The sequence below is a fragment of the Pyxicephalus adspersus genome, chromosome 1 (assembly GCF_032062135.1).
Source record: "Pyxicephalus adspersus chromosome 1, UCB_Pads_2.0, whole genome shotgun sequence".
Classification (NCBI taxonomy): Eukaryota; Metazoa; Chordata; class Amphibia; order Anura; family Pyxicephalidae; genus Pyxicephalus; species Pyxicephalus adspersus.
Genome location: NC_092858.1, coordinates 87,301,847 through 87,315,379, shown reverse-complemented (window position 1 = coordinate 87,315,379; position 13,533 = coordinate 87,301,847). Strand labels below are relative to the sequence as shown.

At 37.1% G+C, this 13,533-nt stretch overlaps 1 protein-coding gene across 1 annotated transcript in view; it reads right to left on the bottom strand.

Annotated features, from left to right (window-relative positions):
- Positions 1 to 9,874: 9,874 nt before the first annotated feature.
- Positions 9,875 to 13,533, bottom strand: part of BCAS3 (BCAS3 microtubule associated cell migration factor) — a 532,737-nt gene continuing 529,078 nt past the window's right edge. The window contains exon 25 of the mRNA XM_072407233.1: positions 9,875 to 12,774. Within this exon, the coding sequence (XP_072263334.1) occupies positions 12,626 to 12,774 (149 nt within the window). The 3' untranslated portion in view covers positions 9,875 to 12,625. The remainder of the gene's footprint in view (positions 12,775 to 13,533) is intronic.

Sequence of the window (13,533 nt, the reverse complement as noted above, 5' to 3'; positions counted from 1 at the left end):
ATTAACTGAAATAAATCAAAGGAAATAACTTAATGCAAACAAACTGAAGATATGTTAAAACCGTCTACAATTTTACAACCTAGGCAAGGATAAGGAAACACAAAAGTTCCGATATAACAAATAAACAAAAGTAAAATGGCATTAAAGCATATCGTTCATAACTCCACTAAGCTTGAAAGCCAGGAAAGAAAAATGTATATTTTAATCATGGCTGAAGTCACTGCACTAACACAAATATTTAAGTCAAATATAAGCACAGTACACCTACTCTGCTGATGCATGAGGAAATTTCATTAAACGACAAACTTCTAATATTGGAACGTAAACTTTAATACCCCTTCTATTAAAAACAGGACTGCTCCTGAGAGCTAGAACTCTATCAATTTCAACATGTCAGACTGATGTATTCAAAAAATAAGCAGAGAAGAAAGTCAAACAAGCTAATATTCTCCTCATTTTGAATAAAAGTAACGTTGTTCTGCAGCACTACTTTTGTGTGCCCTGCCCTGCTTCTGGTTTTGGTTATTTCATTTCCATACAACAGCTAAAAGATGCATAAAACCACCAATCTTCTGTAATAGATGTGTTTCTTTCCATCTGGGGAATTTCATTATATTGGCCCTCAAGGTTTTAACCACAGTCATGGTGCTAAAAACAAGCACAATATATTGTATGCTGCACTGTACGTAACTTCAGCTTTGTGCAATCATTTTTTTATTTTATATGAAAAAATAAACAGTTAAAAGACTGGAGAGTATGCATTGTGTTAATGTACATGTGTTAGGGTGCAGTGCAATAAAACAGAACATTCATTTTGGATGGGCACAAAAAATGGATCTGACATTGGAATGCTCATTGGGTGCACTATTTTACTAGTGCATTGCAGGAAAATACTGTAAATGTGTATATCACACTTTACTATAATACATACATCTGAACAGGCACTTAAAATGAAGCATTTAGTATAATTAATAATATTGGTTCTGCAATAAATAATACACTTTTGGGCCGTCCCTAGATAATTACATCTCCGTTATTCTAGACATCATTTACTATTATATTTATGCAAATGATTTTTTTAAATATATTGACAACCATTTGGGGGAAAGTGAGCGTTTTACCAATGTTTCCTAAATGTGTAAACCATATACATTATTCCATAGTATATAGCTAGCTTTAGAAGAAATGTTAAGGAATTAGACTGTACTGGTTTACTTGGACTACATTCATACCAGACTACATTTTTTGCACAAAGAAAACTTCCTACAGCTCCGATAAGTCTCTAGTTGGTCTATTGATAACCCCCACTCTAAGTATTACTCTATGGGCCTGATTTATTAAAGCTCTCCAAGGTTGGAGAAGATACACTTCCATCAGTGAAGCTGGGTGATCCATTAGCAATTCTGGACCAGATAATTTCCAGGTTTGCTGGATCACCCAGCTTCACTGATGAAAGTGTATCCTCTCCTACCTTGGAGAGCTTTATCCTTCCTAGCAGTAACCCCAAGTGTGACTCGGGGTAGAAAAAAGTTGCTGAAAGCAGAAACCCCGAGTCACACTCGGGGTAGGTAAACCTATGGGAAGGTAAGTAAATACAGCACTTACCTGATAAGGCGGCGTCCCGCGTCGCCGGCTGATTGTATAGAAGACAAAAAATATTATTTTTTTAAATATATAGATTTTTTAATTTATTCAATGTACTGCTTTTAGACATAAAAAACAAGAAAAAAAATTAACCGCTAGGGAGGTTAATAAATCATCCCATATAAGTTAAATCACCTTCAAAGGCCTTTTGAAAATGCCGTTGACATAAATGCACAGGTGACATTACAATGCCTTATAGTTGATTTCTGGAATAGTTGGGAACATAAAAATCCTATGGGATTTTACCACCACTCTATCCCAGTGAGGTGTGGTGATGTCTGCTGTGTCCCATGAAATCTTCAAAATCCAGGATATTGGTAAGCAACAGCTTTATTATTAAATCTCCTTTGCAGGCGATTTGACTTTGAGGGGTAATTTTCATAAAAGCTAGCAAATAAAATAAAATTAGATTTTCCAAGTGATATCATCAATTTAAAGCTTATATGAGATTTTAGTGAATAGGTTTACTTCTACTTTAACCAATTGGAGTGATTCGAATTGCCGTGCTGGGGTACATTTTCCTGAGTCATGTCTATGTGCACACATCTGTACTCCCAACATTCCATTTAAAGACAAATATCTGTCCACAACAACCAATTCTTCAATTGTCAATGTCTTAGTTTTTTTTCTATTATTTTTGGTGCTTTTCCTTGTTTTTAAATGATAAGTTTTTGTTTGGTATTTATAGAGCATATCAGATATTTGTTGATGACTCTGAGTGCTTTCATAGCCAGCCTTGTTTTACCTTACTACATCGTTCAAAATGTGTTTGTTTTTTCCTGGTGGAAGTAGTTAAACTGTCAGATGGGCATACAGAATACACTAGGTATGCGGGTAGGGGGCCTTATTTTTCCAGTACCCAAAAACCAAACATTGGAAGAATGGTACTGTAGATCAGCGGCCGCCAACCTTTTTGGTCCTGCGGACCAAAAAAATTACCGGCTCCTGAATGGGCATGCGCGGGGAGCCGGTTGTCAAAGGGGAGGAACCTCCCCCATAGTGATGTCATTATGCCATAACCACGCCCACTCTGCTGTCGCTGATCTGAGCCTACAATGGGATAGTGGGCGGGTTGTGTCGTGAAACACAGCCCACCCACTTCCCTGAGCCAGGGATTTGCACGGGTGAGGTGGTCCATTGCTCTGGCTGATGCCTCCCCTCAGCGGGGTCCTTCTCCTGACCCCACTAGGGGGTGAACCAGCCAGAGCCGCAGACCACCAAAATCATCTTGCGGACCACCGGTTGGCGACTGCTGCTGTAGATGGTGGTTGAGTGCTGCTTTATAGTTCCAAGGTTTCAGTCTGGGAATGGCAGCCACTGGCCTTAGAATTGTGCACCTAAGTTATACTTCTGCCTTCCTTTCTCCTCTTGTACCCGGAGACAGACTCACATAAAAAGAAGAGCAAGGACTGAAGGGATATTGTCATTAGTGTATGATAATGTTCCTGTGGGGTTGCCCAAAAAAAAGTGAAAGAGGAAAGCAAGGTGAAGAAAAAGGAGGTGGAGCAGGGTAGCAGCCTCTAATGCATGGCCAATGATGAATTCCAGATCAGAGTAGACGCAGATGTTGGTGGTGCATTCTGTTGGGAGAACACTGGTTGTGTATAATCACAAACCCTTCTGACCCAAACAAATGTTATTAAAATTTTGTGTTTTTTTTTTTAATACTGTCCTCAAAGTAACATTTAAAGGACCCCCTCCATGCGGGAATTTGTAAAATTATATTTTGCTTTGTTAAATGTCCATCATGTAAGTGCTCTGGTCTTCATGCCCCTTTAGACTACACTTGCCTATTACCCTTCAAAAAATGGCTAGAATTTAGTATCAAGACTTGGCCTCAAGTAGAAATGAAGTTTGCAGATTTTAAGGAGGATTCAATAAATTCAACTAAACTCAGACAGAAAGGCTCTGTCACACTTACCTGTTCCTCCCTAAAGCACAGGCATCTTTCCCCTGCGCATGCAAGCAGTTCAGACTCTGGGCGTGCTTCTGATCCCAAGTTTTATCAGTTTCGCTCAATCTGCTGGCCAATAAGAAAAAAGCCTCTTTACATCACTGGCTATTTAGCTAGCTCATACACTGCACTTAGTGTTAATGCAACGTGCCTCCATTGTGCCAAGCCCCTAGTTCTGTTGAGCTAGTTCCTGTTCACCTGGTGCTTAATTCAGTGTTTCCTCTGTCCAGCTCCTGCATTAACCCCTCGTTGTCTAGTCTGTTGGTTCCCAGCCAACTTCCCTGTGCTGTTCCGGTGTTCCTGTCTGTCTGTGGATATCCCTGAGTCACCTGTGCCCCCTGTTGCTTTCAGTGTCTCCTGTGTTTCCTGTGCCTGCAGTGGCCCGTGTCACTGGTTTCTGTCTCCTGGATCCCTGGCCTGTGACCTGACCTCTCTTGCTTGCTGCCTGCCTTGACCTGGCCTTCCTCGACTATCTTTCTGCTTTCTGATTTGGTACCGTGTTTTGCCCACCTTGGTGTACCCAAGAACCGCAACCTGGGAATAACCAGCAGCGCAACATCCTCACCATCAGAGGCTCTGGAGAAGACCTGGTTACGGCTTAGACTCTGCACCTTGCCCCTTCCCAGGGCTCACACCACCTCTGAGCAAGCTGTAGCGCCTCCTAGTGGTCCTTTCTCTCCGTGCATGACAGGCTTATTCCTAGTGCAAACCCTCTAACCTTGTTAAGGTCATTAACCGTCATTGACATTGAGTCAATAATTGGAACAATTACCCAGATCAGGGGTTCTACATACCTGTTCCAGGTCAGTGACTCAGAAAGGTTTGAAGCCAAATACAGAGTTAGCATTAACACAAACTAGCTGCCATGTTCAAGAGGAAGACACTAGTGATACTAGACAAACTACATCCATTTAATCCATTCATGTTTAAGCTCTGCATTTGCCCTGTTTCTCCAATAATTTGGGAAACATACTGCACTAAAACAATTATTGTTCCCATCTGTTTTTTTTTTTATTCAAAACATATGTTTTATGCTAAATTTAAGTTTTTATTTTACCTTTTGCATTACCAGTCAGTTTGCACAGTTGTATACACTTTTAAGGATTGTTGTAAACTTCATTGCTGATTCATAGCAGTTTTTTATTCCATTCATTGGCTACTTCCTGCGTGGGAGCATTTTCATGTTATGATCATTCCCCCGAGGAAAACTGGGATAGGCAGCAAACCAACACCAGGAGCAGGCAATTACATTTTCTAGAGGTGACCAATTCTGTTCTCATATTCATGTGTTCAATTTCCCCAGCTGATATATTCACAATAAAACATTTGAATTCAAACCTGGCAGTAGACTAAAAATAAGGGTACTTTTAATAACATTTAATAATTTGTAGCAATTATATACTGCATATATATTCAATAAGAATGGTGTTACTTTAATTAACTTTCTTTAATGGTATTTTGTGGGGGAAAATCAAAAAGACAAAAATTATCCTTTAAAGTGTATTTTCACTAAGCTTGGTAAAATAAAGAATTCATTCAGTACAACTTAACGTAAATCAACCCTCATAAATTGTTTACTTCCATTTTTCTCTTCCTCCATTTACCTTCTACAGTTATGTTGCTTTGAGGAGGCAAAATAGTTTAGACAAAATCTAATATATGTATTTCTAACTTTCCATGTAATGTAAGTGCTTTATGTTTGTTCAAAGCTTGTAATTACAGTTCATTTCCATGAGCCCTGCAATCAGTCATCAAATATCCAAGGTAGTCAGTTGGAGCAAACTTGGCCTTTTAGCCTAAGGCTGGTTGTGTTGTAGAAGGACCGTGCAGATTTGTAGACCTGATAATTCAACTTCCTGAATCCTAAACTGAAACCGCACAACACAATAAAATATAGTTCTAAAAAATAATATACTATATTGCTGGTTTCATAGGGCCTACTTGGTAATTCTGGTAAAGTTGGGAACCTGTATCAGAAAAATCTTTTTTCAAATGAACACACTAAATGGAAAATTACTATGATCCTTCCAGTAAAAGTCACACTTGGCTCGCCACTTACCTATTGGTAAATGAGATTGCTTGTTGCATTAAGGGACCAATAGAGAGGCTACATCAATGTAAGTGGTATTGCCACACCTAACTGTTAGACTAAAAACACACCTTTGCATTTTTTGTACATGCATCACAGACCCATGTCAGTATGTAGGATGTGCTAATAAACTTCTTAAGGCAGGATAGTATTAGGAAGTGCAAAAAGCGCATAGCAACAATAAATGTTTAAAATGAAATGGTGTCAGGAAAGAGCACACACAGAGATGTGTTTGGGACCTTAGGACTCATCTACCTAGATGTCATGGTAATGTGTCACCACAATGCTTATTAAAGAATGATCAGAGCATCGGTGCCATTTATTTTGAGTAGTAGTAAGCAATGCACTTTAACACACAAGAACATGAATTAGCCATAACTGCAGAAACAACATCCTATAGTGAGAAGAATTTTAGTACAGAGGCACAGCCAGCCCACTACTAGAATTTTACTGACCAGGGTTTAGATAGACTGGGAGGCTGCCACCATTGGAGGAGGTAAGTTAGCACAAATAGCAAAAATTACATTAGATTTTTATACAATCTGACAGTTTTTTAATTTTAATCCTTAATGATGATCAAAATAGTTATCCTGAGAACCCAATCAATACTATTGCATCCATTTTGTAGCTTTTTAAGTAGGATATTAATGACAAAAATGAAATGTATATTACATATATTATGAGGATGTTCTTGAGAAAGGGTATAGGGTTACCTTGTAAAGTTCTATTATGGATGTCTTGGTGAAAGTCTGTTGATTATGTTCTTTTCCTCTAAATGTATGTATGTATGTGTTTTCTGTATTATTCTGTTACCATGTGTTATACTTGTTTTAGATGCATAGGAATTCTGTGCTGATGTTGAATGTACATTAGTATACATATAGTATGTATTTTATAAGATGTATATATATATATATATATATATATATATATATATAAATATATATATATATATATATAAATATCTTGTATTTATTTATATAGCACCATCATATTTTGCAGCTCTGTACAAAGTCCATAGTCATATCACTAACTGTCCCTCAAAGGAGCTCACAATCTAATGTCCCTACCATAGTCATATGTCATTAACACAGCCTAAGGGCAATTTTGAGGGAAAACCAATTAAACTAACTGCATGCTTTTTGGAATGTGGATGGAAACCCATACAAAGGAAAAATACAAACTCTGTGCAGATAATGTCCTGGCCAAGATTTACCCCTGGCACCCCAGCACTGCAAAGGCAACCATTGAGCTAACCATTGAAACCAACTGTTTCGGCCTTTATATATATATGTACTCTAAGCTTGTATCTCTGAACATTGTACATATATTATCTTTGGATAAAAATATCATTTGTTTTAGTAATATACTGACGTAGGTGTACTATGATTTAAATTTATAGTCATGTTATAGAATTATGAGATATGCCCTTGTTAGGATTTAGCACCCCTTATTTTCTTTATATGTGTTTGTACATAATATTTTGTACTGTGTAAAAGAAGTAGGTGTTAAAGACAGGCATGTGCATCATTTCTCAGTAAATAAATCTTCACTTTGCTTCAACTAAAGCTACAGTACCACAATGAATACAAGGTATCAGGCATCAATCACAAGCAGGTATTTTGGATGTGAAGATCCTGCCAGAACAAGGGGAACAAAGCTAGAACTCACCATATGCTAAAACAACAAGTATTAAGAGTATTTTTGCAGCATTCTGCCCTTTTCAGAATTAGAGCACTGGAAAAAGAGTCACTTTAAACTTCTTTATATGTTATCTTTACCCGTTAGTGAATGACTGTTTTATGGGAAAACCTATTTCCATACCTAGAAAATATATGCTAAACTTCAAACCAAACTCCAGGATAAAAGTCTTTTTTCACCCATTATTCCCCCACCCCAATCACAGTCCATTAATCATTATATGTTGTTTAATTCATAAAGCAATCACCTGAAATCAAAGCATTTATTACCTATGATGTCAGAACACCATGGCGATTCCTCTGGAAATTCCTAGGGAAGACAAGAGACCTATAAAGTACTGTGTGTGTTTCTGTCTAGTATTATCTGTAGTGTAACATCTGGCATTTTATTAACAACATTTTATTGTTAATAATCAATCAATTTCTCCTGTCCTGCATATAGTGGTCCTGGTCATACAGAGGTTAACAGTAAATAAACAGGGCCCAGAATGTACAGAACAGGAAAATGGTGACAATAACAATAAAGATATTAATAATTAATAAAATAGAAATTTCAAAATGTTATAAAATACCTCCACCAGAGCGAAACCATAGACATATGAGGCAGCACCACAAACTATTACACCTTTTATCCTTACACACTAAATGCCTGAAAGTAAGGAAGGCAAATAGTTGCAAAGGGAAGAGCATGGAGAGCACAGATAAGTGGGAGAGGGCTTGATTATACTTGTAGGCCATCAGAAAGGAAATTTAGCTGGTAAAGGATACCTGCAGCAACTTTTAATGCTTAATGTGTAAGGTGAAGTGTTAAGGGAAATAATCTCCACTTCCCCTTATTTCTAATATGAAATGATAGACACCTTTCCTACTTGAAAGCACCTATAATCCTTTTATTCGTCCCCTATTGTGACTGAAGGCAACCCTCTGACTCCTCACAACTCTTGTACAACAACTCGTTGCTGCCTCAGACATTAAGTACCATATTACACTAGGGGAAAGTACGGGTTCACCACTTAAGTTTGCTAAAATGAATTTTCTGTTGGGAAGGCATTCAAAATGAACAATGCTGGAACAGAATATATGTCACCACTTATAACCACAATGCTTAAAAATGGGCTCTAAAAAAAACAGATCAAACAGGTCAAAGCTGTATGAACAAATACAGTTAGGTCCATAAATATTTGGACAGACAACTTTTTTCTAATTTTGGTTCTGTACATTACCACAATTAATTTTAAATGAAACAACTTAGATGCAGTTGAATTGCAGACTTTCAGCTTTAATTCAGTGGGTTGAACATAAAAATGTGAGGAACTAAAGCCTTTTTTTTACACAATCCCTTTATTTCAGGGGCTCAGAAGTAATTGGACAAATTAAAAAGCTGAAAATAAAATATTCATTTTTAATACTTGGTTGAAAACCCTTTGCTGGCAATGACAGCCTGTAGTCTTGAACTCATGGACATCACCAGATGCTGGGTTTCCTCCTTTTTAATGCTCTGCCAGGCCTTTACTGCAGCGGCTTTCAGTTGCTGTTTGTTTGTGGGCCTTTCTGTCCGAAGTTTAGTCTTCAACAAGTGAAATGCATGCTCAATTGGGTTCAGATCAGACAGTATGTCTCTGAACACCTCAGAATTCATTCGGCTGCTTCTGTCCTGTGTCACATCATGGATAAACACTAGTGTCCCAGTGCCACTGGCAGCCATGCATGCCCAAGCCATCACACTGCCTCCGCCATGTTTTACAGATGATGTGCTATGCTTTGGATCATGATCTGTTCCACACCTTCTCCATACTTTTTTCTTGCCATCATTCTGGTAAAGGTTGATCCTGGTTTTATCTGTCCAAAGAATGTTTTCCAGAACTGTGCTGGCTTTTTTGCGATGTTTTTTTTTTTTTTAGCAAAGTCCAATCTAGCCTTTCTATTCTTGAGGCTTATGAGTTGGTTGCACCTTGCAGTGCACCCTCTGTATTTACTTTCATGCAGTCTTCTCTTTATGGTAGACTTGGATATCGATACGTCTACTTCCTGGAGAGTGTTGTTCACTTGGTTGGCTGTTGTGAAGAGGTTTCTCTTCAGCATGGAAATGATTCTGCGATTATCCACCACTGTAGTCTTCCGTGGACGTCCAGGACTTTGATTCAATTGTCCAACTACTTTTGAGCCCCTGAAATGAAGTGATTGTGTAAAAAAATTGGCTTTAGTTCCTCACATTTTTATGCAATCTTTTTGTTCAACCCACTGAATTAAAGCTGAAGGTCTGCAGTTCAACTGCATCTGAGTTGTTTCATTTAAAATGATTGTGGTAATGTACAGAACCAAAAGTAGAAAAAAGTTCTCTCTGTCCAAATATTTATGGTCCTAACTGTATGTACTTACATATGTATTATTTTTGATAGTGGCCCCATTTGGGTCATTTTCAACACAAAACAAGCATACATTTTTTTGGAATACATGCAAAAGAACAAAAATACACTGGAAAAAAACTTTTATGTCATCATAGAATCCATCCTTTATTTTATATTCACAGATAAAAGCTTACTTGTACAATACAAAGTGTTGTAACTTCCAGATTTATCACGTTTTACTTAATCATGAAATACAGAAGAAGAAAATTACTACTAATTAGAAGGAACCCAGAACTAGGGACCATAAAGGGACATGGACCATTATGTTTGCCTTTGAGGAAATATATAAAAAAGTATTTGTTGAAAAAGATGTAGAAAGTTTGGAGTTTAAATAATACACTTTATAGGCTAACAAGTCATTAAATATGCACATTTCAGGACTCCTAGACCAGTAGTCCCCAACCTTTAGGAGATCACAGACCACTAAATGCACGGACTCCAGACCGTGCATGCGCTGGGTGCCGTGTATCACTCAAAAGGGGGAGAAATGTCCTAAGCATGCAATCCATACGAGGGCTGGTGCTCCAGCCAGCGTGCCCCCAAGGGGGTCCTTCTCCTGACCCTGCTGGGGGGTGCACTGGCCAGAGCCGCGGGCCACCTGTCAGATGGGTTGGGGACCCCTGCCTTAGATGACTTCTTCAGGTTTTTTACCATTCAGGCAAGGAGGTCCTGAAAACGTGGACTTACTAAAATTTTTGAGGCCAGTAAAGAATATAATTTAAACTCCAATCATTTCTGGATAATGGTACAAAAATTTACTACTGTTAGAAAAAGTGAGATGCTTTAGTTCTAATGCAACTGTTATTTTAATTCAGTCAACTGTATTGTATGATCCTTCCCTGTCATTTACTTTATTCTGGATCCACAGTATTCCCTTCCACTAGTTATTCATCAAAATTTAGTGTGTCTTAATACAATCCTAATAAAAGCATTTAAAACCATTCCACCTTACATATGTTCAAGGTAAAAACTAAAGTCACACAAGAAGAATAATGCAATATAAAATTCATTTTAATATTATTAAATTTTGCTCATAGCAACCAATCAGATTCCAGGTATCTTTTTTAGTGCAGTTTATAATCTAAAAACAAATATGGATTGTTGATATTGGACTAACCACAAGTTTAACTTCCAATAGATTTCATTATTGAGTCTTTGTCGTGATATCATGTCTTTAGTACTTACTACTAACTAATTCAACAAGCTCTATCAGGATATTGATGATATTGTAGGGAATGTTTGATTACTGAGTGCATGCTAATTATATTGTTAGATTTTTTAATGGATAACTGATCTCCTGCATGGTTACTAATGCAGATTATTCATTTAGTCATCCAAATATTTGGGATTATTTATAATTTACCATAGTTTACCCCCAGTTATATACGCCCTAAAATTAATATTAAACAAAACAAATGGGTAAAATCAGCCGTAACATTTTTTATTGCCATCTATATACCGTTGGGGTGATTTACCCTGTCTACTGGGTAGGTGTTATACCCAGAACTGTAAATGAGGGGAAAATCTGACATTTTAGAGTTTCCATTAAAAAAAGTAGAGAGGAAATTTCCCAATGGAAAGTTGTTAGAGAAAGAATAACATTACAGTTAATTTTAATGTACATCCAGACATAACAGTTTTATTATTCTGTAGAGTGGGGAAGAACAGCACCCTAGGTCAGTTTTTTGGCTATCCAAAATTTCAGAGAAATTTGCCAATGGAGAGACCCTGTTTGATGACAAATGTCAGAGGATGTATTTTCCCTCATTTTGCGAATTTGTGATGGGAAGTAAGAACAGAAGATAAAGACTGGTTTTGGAGTTCCACCTTAATATGCTATGCAAGGGGGTATTTGTAATACAGCAACATGCCTATTTACCCCTCAGCTCCTAGCATACTACTTTCCCTGTGTTGTGCAAAACCTGTTGTAAGAAAAAGTCCAATTATTATGCATAAGAATTAATAACCTACAATGAAAGAGGAATTTTCAAAAGGCAATTGCTAAGTTATATATACCAGGGAACTCCACAAAAAAATTCATGCAAGTATAATAAGGAAATATATTTATATTTAAAAGTTATCAGATGTGTTTGTTTGCTTGCTTTATACTTGATTATATATGAAGTGTTTAAATATTTTAGTTGCCATGCAAAATCTTTAAGTACATGATAGAATGATCCAGTCTAGCCTTTATCTGTATATTAAGATTTAGGTACATTAAGATTTTGACGGCGGAATGCATATCAGTGTAGGAGATCTAAAAGGCAGTGGCCCAATTTGTAATCATTAGAATTACTACTTTAAAAAAAAATGAATGTCACCCTTTGACAAAATCCTAAAATGATTTAAACAAAATAGAGACATAATAGTCACACCCAAAATGTGTGTCGAATGGGAATCATTAGCACAGTTCTGTACAGCTAAACACACAAGATTTAGATATATTAGATATTAAATTGAGTACAGTATTATCACACATAACAATGTGCATTTCCCATTAAATTATATCTCCAAATAAATATATATGCCAGAATCACCAGTGTATGTCATGCCACTGCAGAAAACACAGGCAGGTAGAAGTCACATTTAGATTGTCTCAGTAATAGTGTTTCAAGCAAATACTAATAACTAATTACTGATGCCTAGTACGTACAAAAAGGAATGCACTGCATTTCTTACTTCTGACCTAAGGTCCTATGCGAATAAGGAACTCTAACATATACAGTCTACAAAATATTAAAGAGAAGAAGAAAGTACATAATGCACTAAATTACTTAATAGTCTAAATAGTAAATGTGAAACGATTTCTGTTCCATTCAGTTATTTTATACTATAGAAGTCCTGATGGAAAGAGGCTGAGAGGCTGATTTTCATTGCTTGGCAGAGTTGTCCTGTAACCGTCAAAGTTGCGTGGAATGCTACCACTGGTAGATCCAGAGCTGTTACTTAGTGTCTCTATGCTTCCGTCTCGCTGTAGTTCTGAAATGATACAAACGGACAAGTTATAAATATGTACCAGAGATATAAATAATGTGTTGTTATTGCAACAATCATAAAAAACTACATTATAGTGTACATCCAGACAAAACATTCTGCCTTGATTCTGTGGGCCTGATTTATTAAAGCTCTCCAAGACTGTAGAAGATACACTTTCATCAATGAACCTGGGTGATCCAGCAAACCTGGAAATCCTGGAAGGGAACCGCTGCACCCTGAAACACAGTGTTGGTTGATTTGGAAACACAGTAAAGAGATTTTTTTGAAGAACCATGAGGGCTGACATGCTATTACCAATATTAACCTGCCAGGGATCCTAATCGTTCCTCACACCATCCAAAAGTAAAGAAATCTAAAAGTTATGATGAATAGCTGTATTTGTTTCTTTTTAGAACTGGCCGATCCTTTATCCAGACATTTATAGGCAATAGTGTCAAACAGGTTATTTTAAACAAAGATCCAGTAATGCCTATTGTGTTTGGCACTTACAAAGTAGCAAATGTTATCTAGCAAACTAAAAATCAGGCTGATAAATCTGGCAATAGTTCTCATGCTTAAGGTGGCAATCCTGCTGAAAAGTTATCTTTTCTGCAAATCATCACATTCCTGAATAGGCCGAACAGAAAATGTCCTTATTTGTGTATAATAACACTGTTTTACTGGCAAACAGGCTGTTCATCCTTTGATAAATGGACTCCTAAGTGTTTTATTATCTATTTGGTTTTTAAATCCTTGTATGTG